The sequence below is a fragment of the Sipha flava genome, unplaced genomic scaffold (assembly GCF_003268045.1).
Source record: "Sipha flava isolate LNK unplaced genomic scaffold, YSA_version1 46_pilon_pilon, whole genome shotgun sequence".
Classification (NCBI taxonomy): Eukaryota; Metazoa; Arthropoda; class Insecta; order Hemiptera; family Aphididae; genus Sipha; species Sipha flava.
The window spans coordinates 2493496-2510789 of NW_020273250.1; the positions used below are offsets into that span (position 1 = coordinate 2493496).

Below are 17294 nucleotides of genomic sequence, written 5' to 3' on the forward strand. Positions count from 1 at the left end.
AGTCATAGTAACTTTAATCTGAATGATGTGATATGGAATGTTTTAAAATATGTTGAATGATCTGATGAATTATATTTATGAAATCAAATACAAATAAGACTGTAATATCAATAATAATAGTTAAAGTATTTGTAATTTATTTACTACCACTTGTAAATACGCATTCCTTGCAATATTTCTATGAAATACTTAATTACTTATGTACATATGGGACGTCATACATATAAGATTGTATTAGATAATATCGCTGCAATCAATTGTACAATTAATAACTCAAAGCACACGTATAATAAAGTTTTTAAAAATAAATATTCGAAAATTATAATTAAAACAATAAATTTTTAAAATCAATGTGTTCTATAAGACGAATGCAAAATCAGAATGTGTTAGCGTACGGTTTGTTGTAAAGTTGAAAAACAGGTTGTTTAGTGGAAATTCAGATTAAAATCCTTCGACATTTTGGTAAGTAAGAATAAAAACTAAATTCATAATAAACAACCGATTCGGTTGTGTTTTCAAGTGTTTTCAAGTGTTCAGCCGTCACCTTATTACGTTGTCTCGACTTTAAGTCACATTCTTGTGTGCGTGCACGGTCGTGGGATAGATAGAGAAACCAAAAAAACAGGTTCGATCCAATAATTTATGCTGCCGGGCAGTTCGCAATGGAGGATTTTGGGATTCTTTGATGTACGATGCACGCGTTATACGTGGAAAATCGCCACGGTGGCTGATGTTCGGCTGCTGCTGCGTCGGGGTCAGGTGATGCGGCGGTCGTTTGTGGTCCAATAGAAATTCAAGATGTAAAAGTATTTCACAATATAGTTTGTTTTTTTTTCCAAGTCGCCCCCCCCTCCACTTGACTCCCTCCAACCGGGCAACCCATGAATACTTTGGCGGAGGTCGACGCCGGTGTGTAGCGGCGAGGTGACCGCCGCCGCGCCTTACCGCCGCACGATCGTTTTCGGTTGCACGAGGACACGACGATATTTTCCATCGGGCATCATCGCATCGGTCGCGCAACTTATGCGTGAGTGCGTGCGTGTGCGAAAGAGTGAGCGAGTGCTGCGCGGAAATGCTTCGGCGGTGGCGGCGGCGGCAAAATACGGGAGAGAATACGTGTGTGTGCGTATAGAACAAGACTGTACGCGACTGTGTGTGTGTGTGTGTGTGTGTGTGTGTGTGTGTGTGTGTGTGTGTGTGTATGAGCGCGTGCGCGCGCGCGTATGCGTTGCGTATAATCGAGGGTTTGTGTATGTGCGTGATTGCGTGTACATATGGGTTTGTGTGTGTTTGTGTGTACGTGTTTTTCGTGTATATGTGGGCTTGTATAAGCGTTGCGTGTGTTTGTGTGTGTACGTGTGTTGCGTGAATATGTGAGCTTGTGTGAGTGTTGCGTATGTTTGTGTGTGTTACGCGTGCGCGTGTATGAGTGCGCCACGCGCTCCACGCACACCGCCGAAACGTTCAACCAGCTCCTCCACGCGCTCTGAAATTCGGTACTGGGCCGAGTTCACAACCGAGGTGCCCTTCGGTCACCGTCGGCAACCGTCGGCGCGGCCAAAGAGGTAAGAGAGGTAAATAGTCCGGGCCGGCTCTTTTCGGATTTCGTTCCTCGTCCTCATTAACTTAACCATTGTTGTGGTACTGTTTCAATCTTCGGCCGGTGCCGTTCACGAATTTTTTCGCTCTGTGAAACGCATATGTTTTCATTATTTTTATCGTTATTGTTACTTTTTTTTCCGCTCACTCTCGTTCGAAATTGTTATAGTTCAAGCTTTTCGGCGCTTCCGTTTTGCGCACTCTGTTCTGCTTTTTCCCCATCATCTTTTTTTGCCGGGTTCGGTCGCACTGCGCTTGTACTTTGCCCCCGAAATCGGTGCGAAAATGCGTCTGTTTTACTAAACAACACGACGCCGCAACCGTCACTCGTCGACTCGATTTAACGACATACACACGTCGGCGCTCGACCAAGTCCATCGTCTCCAGTGCTATTTTATCGGTCCGCGAGCAGTCGAAATTACAGATGGATCATCAACAACAATCACTCAAGGTACGTCGATTTCATTATTATTATTAAATTTTAATTTTGTGTATTCAAAACAAAAATTAACCAAATCTTATAACAACCCATCAGAATATTATAGTGTTATATTTCTCGTTATAATATTTATGTGTGGAAAGTCAGCGTAAATAATAGTTTTCTTTCACATCTAGTACAATCATTTGTAACTTGCATATCATTCACGTGAAGACCAAAATATTAAAATATCAAAATTATATACGCATACGGTTACATAAGTACATATTTATAACCAATTATATTATTGTTTTTATAGTTTGAAATCCCGAATTGTATTGTCACTTCGTTAAACAATCTTAAAAAGCCAAATTAACAATTTAAAACAGTGTATTATTTTTATATATAATGATTTTGAGTAAAAAATATTAAATATTTCGAAAGTAATAATATGCATAATGCTTGATTTATAAAATAATCAATGCTAAAGTATTTTGTTGATCCATATTGAAATCGGTCTCCAGTGAGGTTTTTAATACATTGAATAAATATATTTTTATATCAATTTTGTCATTTTTTTTTTTTTCGGTAGGTAACAAAACTTTTATCTTAAACTAATGTAATACATTTATAAAAAAATCTGCTTATAATATTTATAATTATATTTTTCCTGACCTAAGTCAATACTATTAGTCGGCTAGACAGCATTATTGATGACGATGAGTGATAACTAAACTCTAACTCGTGCCTTTTTATATTTCGACCAGGGACACACACCAGACATTTTTAAACAAAATCTGAGTAAGCTTTTACTTAAAAGGAATGGCATAGATAAATATTTTTTGGCTGGGGGGTTAATATATTTAGGTAATAATTATTTTTATTTTAACCTATTTATATTTTTGCAAAGGAGGGGTTGACCCTTCCCTCTCTACCTACGCCTATAATAACTGAAAGGTAGATAATAAATAATTAACCATTATTAGAATGTGATTAAATTATAAATAAATAAATTGGCTTAGTTATCATTTTTTATTTCCTGTACGATATTAATATAAATTTCTTTGATGATCGAATTTAAGTTTTGTCTAAGCTTAAGCTATGGACGATAAATATTCCATAGTTTTGATTTAATTATTTTTTTATTATTATGTATTTTATAATATTGAACATAATGTAAAATTCAAGTTTGAAATTTCAAACAATTTTATTAATTTATTTTGTGGTTTTAACGTAATATTATTATAATCTCATGCTAATGCATAAGTAATTGGGTATTAGTATTATGTTAAAGAATTAATATTTACTGAGTTTTAAGAACTCATGAAGTATAATGAACGTTGAAGGATAATTTTAGTCACTAGATTTAATTGGTTATTTTCGATAATAATCATTGTGATTAATAATTATATTTACACAATATATTATAATATTGCGTAGCAACATCCATTTCGAAGAATATTAACTGTAATAATTGAATTCAGATGTTTGCTGGACTCAGTTTATTAGTGTGGTATTTTTGATTTTATTTTTAATGAATGTATAGGTTATCTTAAAGTGAAAAGATCAAATTATTTTTCTTTTTTAATTTCCTAGTAAGATTTAGTTTGAACATATAATATGTGTATTGATCCTATGATTAATTACTGATACACGTTATCACAAAAACATTATGTTTGTAAAATTTAAAAATTATTTGTTACATACAAAAGTAATATTGTTATTTAAAATACAATTCATTTTTGTCTTTGGATTTTTTTATTTTTATATATAATAAAATATTTTACATAAATTAAAATATACATTAAAAATTAAGTTAAGTTTAGTTACTGACTTAGTACGAAACAGTTGTGCAATTGTTTCTTTCATAAGGGTTTCATTTTATTATAAAAAACATTTATCTATAATATCATGAGGTTTAATCGTCTCGTATACTTATATTTAGTTCTAAAAAATGTCTAAATGGATTTTTTCTAAATAATATAAATAATTCGGCTATATATCATATATGATTCGTTTGTTTTATAGTAACATAATCATCATAGTAAGAATTATGTCTTATTCACTTTACACCCACCCGTCCAGTATTAAATGTATTAAAAATTATATATATTTATAAATATGTATACAGTTGAAGCAGACGTTTTTCTTTTAGCGTAAACTGTACATCATGCTCTAATCGGATATTTACAATTAAGCATAAATGGCTATGTCAAAAATGCATTAGTTTTTACACTTATAATAATTTATGATAATATTTAATAATTATAATGATATAACTTTCGTAAAGTCGTGTAGCTCGGACTAATTTGCGAAGTCAAAGGGAAATGGTGATATGTTTAGCTCCTTGACTCGCGAATAAATTTGACATAAATTGATTTAAACAAGTTCAGTATTTACATTTAATCGAACGAGGATTAGAAGAATATACGACATGTACGTATACTGTATGATTAGAATAGAGGTAAAAAAGATCTAAAAAGAAGATTTCCTTAGTCTTACGATAAACTGCGTGTAGAGTATTATTTTAATTAAAAATATATACGTTAAATATTGTTTTTTTATGACGAATGACAGGTAGTCCGACGACAATGTGCGATAATGAGTGTGTATTACGCCCGCGAACCGATATCGATCATAAACGGTTACAAATTACAATGATCAAATGGTCGTGTTTGTTTATATTATAATTTTACACTCCATGTACGTAATCTATACGCGTTATCACGCGGATTCGTCGTCATATGATTTACAGATAAACCGTTCGCACACGGTAGCGACGAACCGGGATTTTCGCATGCGTGGATCACAAACATTAGAACTACCACCACTACCACCACCACCACCGCACCATCTTCTTCGTTATCGCCGCGAACCCAACAAAACACCAGGGGTTGTTTTCGAGGGCAATGAACTCGCTCTTCTCTTACCCGAAGGGGCGTCGTTGTTGTATAACACGCGTATACGGTACTATATAATACCCGTAGTAGGTAAAGGTGTGCGTACACATGTATATAAAAACATACAACACACTGCATCACACACACACAGACACACATGCTTACAAAAACACACCCCATTGTCAGCACCGGGATGATGACGCGCGCGTAAAAAGTGAAAGACCATCGCAGTAGTAATACATCGCCGATAGACGGTTGTAGTTTTTATTCTGGAATCGGTAGCAACGAATATTTTGGCGGTGTCCCGACGTGGTCTTGCGGTGGGTGTGTGTGTGGCAGACAAAAACTACGGGCGATGACTGTGCGAGACGTCGGTGGCGGTGATGGCCGCGAAACGACGCACGAAAAAAAATAACTATACACATTAAATATTATAAGAAGCGAATTTCCAGTGCGAATAATAAACGTATTTTATTGTGCGGTGCGTGACGGCGGTGTAGGCGAGCGGGGCTCGTAATATGTACGCGTTCCACACTCTCCGTCGCGTTGTCGAGGTCGGTGTTCGACATCGACGGCGGCGGGCGTGCGGGTCGTGCGATGTTCGCGGGGGCCCACGTGTAGGCGTCGGACCGACGTTTCTACCGGTCGGCGGCGGCGGATCGCTGAAACGTCGGTACGTCTCCTCCACAACCGCGGTCCGCCACCGCCGCCGCTGCCGCCGCCGCCGCACCGATGCGTTGGGAAAGGTTACTCCCCGCCGCTACCACCGTTGCCTCAACAGTAGCCGCCGCCGCACGCATGTTCCGCGCCCCGCGCCCCGCGCCCCGCAACGCGTAACGAAATTTCGTTTTACGATTCGCGCGCGCGCCGCCACCGTCCGTACGCGCGGTGCGTTGCATAACTACCACGTCCCTCTCGAAAAACACCGTCGTAACGAAACATAACACGATATTGTTATCGATACTCGCCGATTTTCTCCTCTCCGGACATTGTTCAAAGACCTGTGACTACAGTAGCTAAAATACTAACACGACGACTACGACGACGACATTGCACGATGTTCATACTGGACAAGCAGATGAGAGATGTTTGCTGTGTACCAGTGTACAACACCGACGACTAATCCACACACATCGCTTGTAATTGTAATTGTCGTTGGTGATAATATAATAATATTTGACATTTTCTTGTGATACATTTATTGAACGCGTGGCAATTTAACGTGACTCCCACATACGTCCGTAATCGTAGCGCGCTTATGTATGAAATATTACGATAAAAATTCTTTAATACACATATGTATGTATGTACACACACGCACATATATATATATATTAATTTATACATATGCATTCAATATAATATTATCAACATTATTATTATTACTATTATTATTATAATGAAGAGTGATCGACACAGTGTAATGATGTGTAATTTATTGTTTATCGTTATTGAGTTTTCGTCTGTATCACCACTCTCTCTCTCTTTCTCTCTCTTTCTCTATCTCTCGCGTTCACTCGAGTTCACTCTCCTTCTCTTCTCTTTCACTCTTTCTCTCCGTCGGCAATGAAACGTGTGCTGCGTGAACGCCTGCCTGCCTGTTTGCCTGCGTAGTGCGTACCGTGTTTTCGACGGGAATAACAATAAAATATAAATTCGGCAGATGCACACACACGCGCGAACGCGCTCTCGAACTGCGGTGTCAACGAACCTCCGGCCGCCCAAATGCAAGGCGCGCCCCTTTTTTTTCGGAGAATAAACGTCGTTGTCGTTGGTATCCGACCCCAATGCCCGACTTATTGGCTTGCGTGTGCGTGCGCGGTGCGTGTGATTCACCGGGGTCAACGCACCGACGCCCCGCGGTCGTTACCGCAGAACGCGTTGTAACAAAAAAACAAAAACTATGTTTTTCCTTTTCCTTCGAAACGTACTATTTATATCGACGGTGATGGTGACGTGCGTCCGCCAAGGTTATAATCGTACGCAACGCGGCTGTGGAATGGTCCCAGAAAGACGGACTACCATAGGTTGATGGAAAGTATGTGGTTTTTTCCTCGGGAAACGTTTGTTCGGAATCGTCCTTGATGGAACCGTGTCCCGAGTTTGTTGTTGCCGCCCTTTTCCCACACGAAAAGCAACCCCGTACTTTTTAACGTGCGGACCGGCAGGTGACTCGCTCAGGGGCAGCTGAGGCAAACAATACGATTTTCCTTTCAGCAGGATAATGTTATGCATGTGTTCCACAGAGGGATTCATAGCGTGTGTATTATTATCGTTGTCGTCGTCATCGTCATCTTTTGCCCGAGCAGTTGAGTCGCACTGCGAAGGGGACAAGGCCGAATGGTCGTTTTCGTTGCCGTTCGATGACCTCAATGCGTTTTTATTGGGTTTATTATTTTATTCTTTCCCCTACAGTTTGCGAGTACGCGGTTCTCTCCCCCGCGAGCGCGTCCCACGTGCTCCTACCATCGGTCGGGTTCGGCTCCAGTCGGCGGTCGCGCGTCTCTCTCTTTAACGCGGGTGTGTATGCAGTACGCACTATACGCACATACACACACACACACTCGCACACACACACACGCACACACGCACGCGAACGGTCGCACGTACGCACAATCGTACGCACGCACAACGCGATCTCTGCCTCTGCCAAAGCACGAATCGCAGCTGCGTGTGCGGGGACGCACCACCGCGCGCACCAACTCGGTCGTACACAACATTGTCGTGGTAGTAGGCAGTGTTAACGCGCGTGCCGCAAGCGTCGCTGTTCGTTCATTTCGTACCGCTCGCTTACAGCTCGCTTGCTCTCGCGCTTCTCCACGCATACGCATACGCACGCACGCACGCACCTACGCACGCACGCACGCGAACGCATTCGTATACACGTGCCGCAGGAAACCGAGAGAGGACCGTTTCGGACGAATCGCGCACGCCGCCTCCGGGGCTTCAGTAGGCTGTTGACTGTTGGCCGCGGTCCCGCGACCGTGCGATAATACTTCACTCTTCCACATTCATCCCGACACCGTTCGCCTGCGTAGTTGTCGCGAGCGCATGATAATATTATATCACTAGTTTTCACTATTCCCTATTTCTCTATCTCACTCTTTCCCTCACTCTTTCGATCTATCTCGGTCTCTCTCTCTCTCTCTCTCTCTCCCTCTCTTTCTTTCGTTTCCCATCTCCGCGGAACAGTTGCCGCTAATCATCTTCCATTAGTAATGCACCGACTCTGAGGTGAGTGCAGACTCTCTTTGGTCAATCTCAACTTTATCAGTCCGACACTTCCGTGTCGCGATTCCACAGTTTGTGCTTGTACTGTATTTGCATTCCGGTGGAATGCTTCGATGAAAATGGCTCAACTTTGGGACAAATCGCAAAAGCAATGGATTAAAAATTTTTGGCTCAATCTCAAAACCAACAAAAAAAACGCCGGTGGTAAGCATGAAGTTTCGATTTTGACTAGATTATTATGAACTATGATATTTCCTTTTGGTCCAGTGTCGATAAAATATTACGATATTTAGAACGGTTGTAATACCGAAAATGGACGATGTATTTTTTCTCACTTTTACGTGACTATGCCAATATTATTTGTACGAATGCAGTTTTAGTTTTATATAAATATCAATTTTTATTTTTATTTTTGTTGATGTCGTGGCATTTAAAACTATCTACGTTTTAATATGATACATGCGCAGTATAATATTTATTCAGTTATTGCGAAATTGAAAATAGAAACGTAGCGAAAATTTTACTATGGAAAGTATCTATATCACATTAAATATTTATCATCATATATCTAAATGTAGTCGATTAATGTAAATCAAAAACCTTTTACGCTTCAGAGTTATTTTTATACTGAGTATGGTATGATATAAAGTGTTTTGTATGTATTAAATTGTGATCATAAGGAAAAAATGTTAAATATTTTTTAAAAGTATTCAACGGGACATACGTTATTAAATATGATGCGAAAATTGATACTTGAAATCATGAAAATTACAAAATGAATTACTTATTTAATTATATACTATAATGTACAAGTGTTTTAAAGTTTACTAGGTATATGTATTGTATATGGCGAATCAATTTAAATAGAATTTTAGCTTTATTTATGTTTAATATCTCAATTACTAATTTTATCTCCATTAGACATTGTAATTAAAATTTATAATTGAATGTTTTTGTTATTCTAAAAATGTCATAGGTAATGTTTTAGTATAATAATTATTTCATTTAAACTGTGTTCATTAGTATGAAAATGTTGTGAGGTATATAACTTATATCGTGTTATCAATGTATATGTCTCCCATGTCATATTTACTAGAAGATTAATTGCATTATATAATATTTACCTCGATTAAAAAAAAATCATAAACCTTTTCTGCTATTTGAATTTTATCAATATTTAAATAATAAACATATTATAAAGCAATATCTTTAATATTTTGAAGTATAAACTTATAGTCATCAGTGTTTAATTATTGCTTCTTCGTCTAAATTAATCTAATATTTTTATAAGTACATGGACTCCTAGTTATAGTACAATTTAGTTGTACAAGAAGAATCATTGCACGCAAAGAAATAAATAGATGTACACAACTTACAAAAGAATAGTATAGAATTAACTTATTAATGTATGTATTATATTTTATTTAACAATTTGTTGAAAAACAAAATGTTTTTCGGCAGTTTTTTAAATGTTGGTAATTTATTATGTATTTTTTAGAAGTAAATTAAAGAAAAATAATTTTAATTAAAGAAAAACTAAAGCACTGAATTGAAAAAGGTTGAGTATATTCATTTATTTAAAGTTAAATATGTATATTTTATTATAAAATATAAATATTAATATACTTTTATTTTTACCTGTTATCTTTAATAGTAGACCTTTGCCTTACACTCGCCATTTAAATTGTTATCCAATTAGAATATGACCTAAAAATGTATTCGGTTATTATACCCATTATAATAACAATAAACACTCGTAATGCACGATAAAGTTACTCTTATTGCCCGTGTTAAAGTGTTTTGATTGTAATTTATTTATATTTTATACATATGTATTATAGTATAGTTTAATATACACTCTATAAATACAGATAAATGGAAACTAATTAATTTTGTAACGTATTCGTTATTTGTTTGAACATAATCAATAACCATTGAAACATTAATTTTACAATCTGCTTGTGGTAATTCATTACAAAATGTCTGTTATTATTATTATTATTTTATTACGACAGTTATGATTCAAACATAAGACAAGAAGCAATAATCTGTATATGTTTAACTTGTTATACCACGAACATTTTCTGTATTTCCCTTAGGCGAAAATGTATAATTTTTTCATGAATTGGTATTTTTCGTCTTATTTTAAATTATATTACGATTGAATTACATTTTATATCAACGGTCAAGTAAACTCTATGGGCTGTCTTACTCAAATTATAATTGTTGACATTTATTTCGTCGTCTTAGCTCGGTCTTAAAGCGTCTTCAAACATATATCCATCTATTTGTTCTAGAATAAAGTTTTGTTCCGGATTGCTTTATATAAAATGTATGCGAAAATTTGCAAGTTGCATATTGCGCGGCGTTGCGAATAGGCAATTCATGGCCGCTCACGTCTTGTGCGCAAAAATACTGTATTGCCAATCTTCCCACACTTGCGATTTTTATTTGCGAATTTTTTTTTTTTTTATGTTTATATCATATTGAATGCACGCACCAAGGTCAGGTAATCCTAATAGATTTCTAGCTACTAACTATTTTTCTTTGTATACATTTTCAAACAGAAAAAAGTCTTTTTGAAATTTTTCGCCAATTTATTGAATTATATTACGGAAAATTATATTAATACGCTAAACTACCAATGATATGTTTTAGACAGGTCTTCAGAAAAAAAAAAATAGTTCGAATTGAATGTCGGAAGCAGATTTTTTTTATTAATTAGTTTTCTTATTTTTATAATACAAGTATATAGTAAAATTAAATAAATATTAATTTTTTATTATTTATATTTACTGTCTTGTACAGTATAAGATACCTATTGTATTTTTATTGTTTATTCGTTCGAATAAATTTATGTTGTTAGCGTATAATGGATAACAAAAAATTGTAAAACCAATTAAATCTTATCAATTACAAATTATTAATTACATCTCCTTTTCCAGCGTGCATTTATTGCCCACCGTTTATACAAACGCGTCAAATAATTAACACGTATATAATGGAACCATTAATCGTAGGGGGTAGATATTACAGATATTATACTCATGAATATTGCACACCGGCTTATATACATGACAACTCCCAATCATGTATAAACATAACATAATAATACGATGGACAATTACGACGAATTTATATTCGTAATATCAATAATAATAATATTTCAAAAATGGTTTCGTTGACAATATAAGCCCATGAATCAATTTATATCTGTATGATTGAGAATGCAAGCTCATGTATACATAAATATTGCATTCCTACCACGTGAGTCTATCAATTAAAATTATATAATAATTCATGCTCGGAAAGGTTATTATCAGGTCCAACCTATACGCGTATATATATAACTATGTATAAGCGTTTGCGTTGTATACACAAAGCCACGTCCTTTCTATATTTAATATAATCAAACTAGCGACCGAACAGGTTTGTTTTCTTCCTGTTCATCGGCAAATTTCTATTACGAATGATACCGTATTTTAACTTTATATTCGTGTTCGACATTATACCCATAAACTCACTAAATAATTTATAAACTCAATTAGTGAAAACTATTATAAATACATAGAAATGTATACTAGATACAATATAGTATGGTAACTATTATATATTTATAATATATTCGCATTAATTCATTTTTATTTTATTTATTGATTATGGCATTCTAAAAATCCTTTATCTTTTTTTTTTTTCATAATCATTATATTACCACAAGTAAAATATTAAAAAAAGAGCGAGACTTTTAGATTGAATGAGACACCATATTGAATAAGCTACAGTATCTTTCGTATTTTATCACAGTTTTTTTTCAATTATTTAGTAATATAACTGTTGAGACGTTAAAAACAAATCAGCAAAATTACCTACTAAAAAAGGTGGTTTCCTATCTTTTACTCTTTATGTGGTGGTGAATAGAAATCGTCATTTGGTTGAAACATTTTACACAGACACAACAAAAAAACATACAGACACATCATGGTACAACCATCACATTTTATATTAAACTCAAAATAAATTTAAAATATGTTATTTAATTATAATTAAAATTAATTTAATTGATTAAATTTATAATTATAAAAATATGAATTAAAATATTTATTTATTTGTATATTAATTTATTTTTTGATATTACAACACACGCGTATATTTTTAAATATTATATTGTAAAATTCAGATGTTTAATATTTCATCACCATTCTTCAGTAATATTTATGTGAAGTATAAAAATGTATAAGTTCTTTTATACAGGTTATTTTTAAATTCTACTTCATTATTTATGATTTTTCGAGGTTTTTATGTAATATTTACATAAATTAACAATTTAGTTATTAAATAATATTTTTTTATTTGTTAACGACTAAACTTACTTCTGCCTACATTTTTCATGAACCAAATCACTAATCTTACTAGAAAATTTCCCCTCCCCAAGCACACATATGAAAAATGGGCGTTCGAAGTTACGATATAAATTAATCAAAGCGGAAACGTATTAACCGATCAATAAAATCTGTTTATCTTCTGTTAATCTTATTATTTGATTTTATGTTTGCAGAAAAAGTTTTGGGCCATGTCTCTGACATGGTAGAACTGATCAATGGAGAAATTCCGATATTGAGTTCATCAGGCGGAGGAGAATCTACTGATTTCGTACGAGTTGGCATCGACTGCACACTTAGCCCATTGAAACCCGCGGCCGCGGCTACGTCAACGACCGCCACTTCATACTATAACAATCATCAACAACAAACACAAAAACAACAACACTCGACCATTATCAGTACGGAACACGCTACCGAAGGATCGGCTACAACGATCAAGCGCGTTGTGTGCAGCCCTGATCTACCAGTTTTCACCATAACGCCAGTTGTCGAAGAGGCAGCCGTGGCCATCGAGTCAGCTAAGGCGGTGAAGGTAGCTTCGCCGGACGTACCGCCGTCACAGACCGGGTCGGGCGCCGTGGCGGCAACGGACAAATCGTTAAAGTGCAACGTGTGCCAAAAAGTGTTCATGCAGAAGAACGCATTTCAAAATCATTTGAAATCCCACGTGAAAGACTCGACGTCCGACGGGCCGTTCCAATGCAACTACTGCAGCAAATCGTTCACAGTGCCGGCCCGGCTGACACGGCACTACAGGACGCATACAGGTGAAAAACCGTACAAATGTGAGTACTGTGACAAGCCGTTCTCGGTCAAGGAGAACTTAAGCGTGCACCGGCGCATCCACACTAAGGAACGGCCGTACAAGTGTGACGTGTGCGAACGGGCGTTCGAGCACAGTGGCAAGCTCCACCGTCACATGCGCATACACACGGGCGAACGGCCGCACAAGTGTTCGTTCTGCGACAAAACGTTCATACAGAGTGGTCAGCTGGTCATCCACATACGGACCCATACGGGCGAAAAACCGTATGTGTGCAAGACTTGCGACAAGGGGTTCACGTGTTCCAAACAGCTCAAGGTGCACACGCGGACGCACACGGGCGAGAAACCATACTCGTGTGACATTTGTGGCAAGTCGTTCGGCTATAATCACGTGCTCAAGCTGCACCAGGTGTCCCATTACGGCGAGAAGGTGTACAAGTGCACCATCTGCAACGGCACGTTCACGTCGAAAAAGACCATGGAAAGTCACATTAAAAGCCATTCGGAGAACAGTGGCGGGGGTGCGGCCGCGTCCGGCAGTCCGGCGACGAGTTCTGTGGCGGTTCCGGGTGCCGTGGCCGTCGAGGTGACGGTCCTCAATAACAAGGACGGGTTGATGGCGTTTGAAGGCGAAACCTCGTCGGGGTGCGGCAGCGACAAGGAGAACAAGTCGGCTTCGGCCGCGGCCGCGGCCGTCTTGCTGCAGCTATCCGATGAACGCGGCGGCGGTGAAGGTGGCGGTCTACAGCAACCGGTGGTGGAAGACGACGACGGTAAATCGGATGAAGACGAAAACGACGAAGACGGAATGATGGTGATGGGCTCGGGCGATGTGGACACGGAGCTCAATAAACTGTGTCAGTACTTGTACCCGAGGCTGCCCGGTGGCCGGAAACGCGGTGGGTACGACGTGGCCGCTGTTGGAGATTACGACGGTCACCGTCAAGACAACGACGACGACGACGACGAGTACAATTGCGATCAACCGCCAAGTCCGGCTAGCAGTTCTTCGGGTTCGATGGCTCTCACCATGGACGAGTCGCCGCCGCCGTTGTCCAAGTCTTCGGCTGGGCGTCGAAAACAGTCGTTCCACACCATGCAAACAGCAGCGCAACGGCAAACACAGCAGCATGTCGAATACGCCATGATGATGATGTCTGACAACCACGAGCGCGTCATGTCGCCACCGCCCGTCGGGTACGCGGTCGCTGCCGAGATACCGCCGGTCGTGTCGTTGCCCGCGGCACCGTCGCCATCACCAACACCGCCGTCGCCACCGCCTACGAACGATAGGGACCACCTGAGCTTGCCACCACGGAAACGGTCGAAAATGATACTGAAATCGATGGAGAGTACCGCCAAGAAAGAAGCTCAATGTAGCAGATACAGCTCAGTCATACAATACGCTAACAAAGCTTCAATGTAATACATAATACTATCATCACAATTAATATTATTTTACTGAATAATATTACTATTATTATTATTATTATTATTATTATTATTATTTCATATTGGAATAATATACGTAGGAGTTTCGTACTACTCGCAAATGTCCCAAATCTTTTTTGAAACGTACATCTTTAATTATTTATCTTTATTATCACAAAAGTCAACTTAAGTATAATTTTTTTCGTCATTAGTGTTAAACAAAAGAAACATTTATTATTTTAGGATCTGTGATATGATTATACATTATTTACCAAAATATTATTAGTTGAACCGCAAGAAAGGGGGAACGACGCAAGGAGAGTTATAATAGTTGTTATCAAAAACAGGAGTATATATTATTATTTTCTACGTTTTAGAACTAATTGTATTATTATTATTATTTATTTTTTAACAAATATTTCGATTCCTCGAGTGTGTTTCCCTCGGAGGTTCCTTTCGTATATATTTACGACTTTTCTTTTAGTCTATGGGAAAATATGCTGTGTATGCATTATTATTATTATTATTATTTTTTTTAATGCAATTTTAGTCTATATTTCTATATTTATATAAATCTATATTTATATTTATAGAGAATAATTAAATCATACGGGTAGTAGTTAATTACATTGTCTCGCTAGAGAAACAAAAAGTCTGTCGAGCAGTTTTGCCAATATAATTATTATTGATATTAAATTGCATTTTTGAACTATCTAAATGCAATAAGTTGTGTAGTTTCATTGTTTTTTTTTTTTTTTTTTTTTTACTAGGTGTATAGGAATAAGCATAACTATTATTAATACAATTATAAAAATACAAAATGTAAATCATCTACCTCATTTGTATGCCTTATATATTAATTGCCTACTATTAGAAAAAAAAAGTACAAATCATATATCCTAAAGTGACGAACTCACTAAGGACCAATTTATATTTAATTAATTATATTTATTATGTATGTATATAATATGTATGTGTGGGTAAGACGTGGGATTTACACAACACACACACATTACATATATTATTTATCATTCAGTAGACTCTTGTTATGATATCATGTTAAGATGTCTTGATATCTCACATTTTACAATATATTAAACTTTTGAAGTGTTTTTTTATTAAATTTTTAAATTTTGGGATACTCTTGAGTCTACTGTATTATTATAAACTTATTTAGTTATAAACAAATTTTTTTTATGATATATCAGCATCAATCAACAATATGAATATTGTACGAAATTAATTTTTAATAATATGTAAATACATTGACTGTTTTTGTTTCTATATGCATATATAATTCATATAGGTACGAATTGGACGTAAATGTACTGATTTCGGATCTCTTATACCTTTGTAAAAGCTATAGTAGCACTAATATTTTTTTGAGAAATATGATGAATTTAATGTTCTTACTACAAAATCTTTGTTAATTAGTACATACCTCTACTGTGTTGTTTACTAAACATAAATATAGAACAATTATGATGTTTACTATTTTAAGAAAATTAAATCAACTAGAAATGTCCGTATTTTAAGTAAAAAAAATTTAAATACCGTAATTTTGAATACAACTACGCAGACGTACACGGTACGTGTATTATAAACGTTATTATTAGAATATAATAAACATTTATTTATAGCTTATGTTTAAAAGACATTAGTAATATGATTGTCGTTTAATTAATAAGTAGTTTTATTAAAAAAAAAAAAAAAAAATATGTATGTTAAAAATGTTTATTATTATTTGTTTGCATTTATTTAACTTATTATATAATACGGGTAAACTTGTTCAACTGATGGTGCAAATATATTATATTCTTATAGTGAACATTAATGTAACCTCGTATGAGTATCAAATGCTTTTTATTTCCATTGATTTTGTTTAATCTTTGTTTGAAAATGAAGAAAATCATATTTATTATTATTATTTTTTTTTTTTTAATCTTTAAAGTAGTTAATATAAAATTTTAACATTGTTTAAAACTTCTGAAATCACATAATATGTGTGTCTTAAAAGTTTGGAAACTTTATATACGTTATTTCTATTGTCGATGTTTTCCTAGTTTTTGATTAACACACGTTATATGATTTTGGGGGTATGACAACGATGAAAATGTTTGTACCTCTATACAATATTATTACGTAGACATTAAATTTATATACCTATAGTCTAATGTTTTATCTTTAGGAATACTTGATTTAGTAAATAGTATATTAATTATTATAATTTTACTTTTATTTATTGCAATTATTTTTCTTTTGTTTTTGAATGTTTGAAGTGAATTGTATTTAAAATTATGCAAATTTTATTCGGAAATAAAATATCAAATACTACCTCATTAATATAACAATAAATAAAACTGTGTATTTTTTTTTTCGTTATTCCCAATTATAGTTTGATAGAATAATTTAAACAATTGCAAACCGAAAAACAAAAATTTCTACGGCTAATAAATATTTTAAAATTTATTTTCTTAACTTAGATATTGCATATAAAATGACATGAGATGATTATTCTAGTATTTAAGTATTACTGGAAATTTTTTGAAGTTAGTAGTATGTACGGCC

General features: G+C 35.6%; 1 protein-coding gene across 2 annotated transcripts; it reads left to right on the forward strand.

The window, feature by feature from the left end:
- The first annotated feature begins 1428 nt into the window (after positions 1-1428).
- LOC112689701 (zinc finger and BTB domain-containing protein 17-like) lies at positions 1429-16953 on the forward strand. Of its 2 annotated transcripts, none has more exons than XM_025563537.1 (2): positions 1429-2050; positions 12704-16953. In XM_025563537.1, the coding sequence occupies exon 2, from the start codon at positions 12730-12732 to the stop codon at positions 14719-14721; it is 1992 nt and encodes a 663-aa protein (XP_025419322.1). In that variant the 5' UTR covers positions 1429-2050; positions 12704-12729; the 3' UTR covers positions 14722-16953. The 2 variants fall into 2 exon arrangements, with proteins under 2 accessions (XP_025419322.1, XP_025419321.1); XM_025563536.1 differs by lacking the exon at positions 1429-2050 and adding an exon at positions 7548-8352.
- The last annotated feature ends 341 nt before the right edge of the window (positions 16954-17294 follow it).

What these genes read in the sequence shown, in the direction of transcription:
- LOC112689701 (XM_025563536.1), top strand. Translation starts at nt 8,262, where the DNA reads ATGAAAATGGCTCAACTTTGGGACAAATCGCAAAAGCAATGGATTAAA. An exon ending in CAACAAAAAAAACGCCGGTG is followed by an intron (nt 8,353 to 12,703) that starts GTAAGCATGAAG and finishes TTATGTTTGCAG; the next exon opens with AAAAAGTTTTGGGCCATGTC.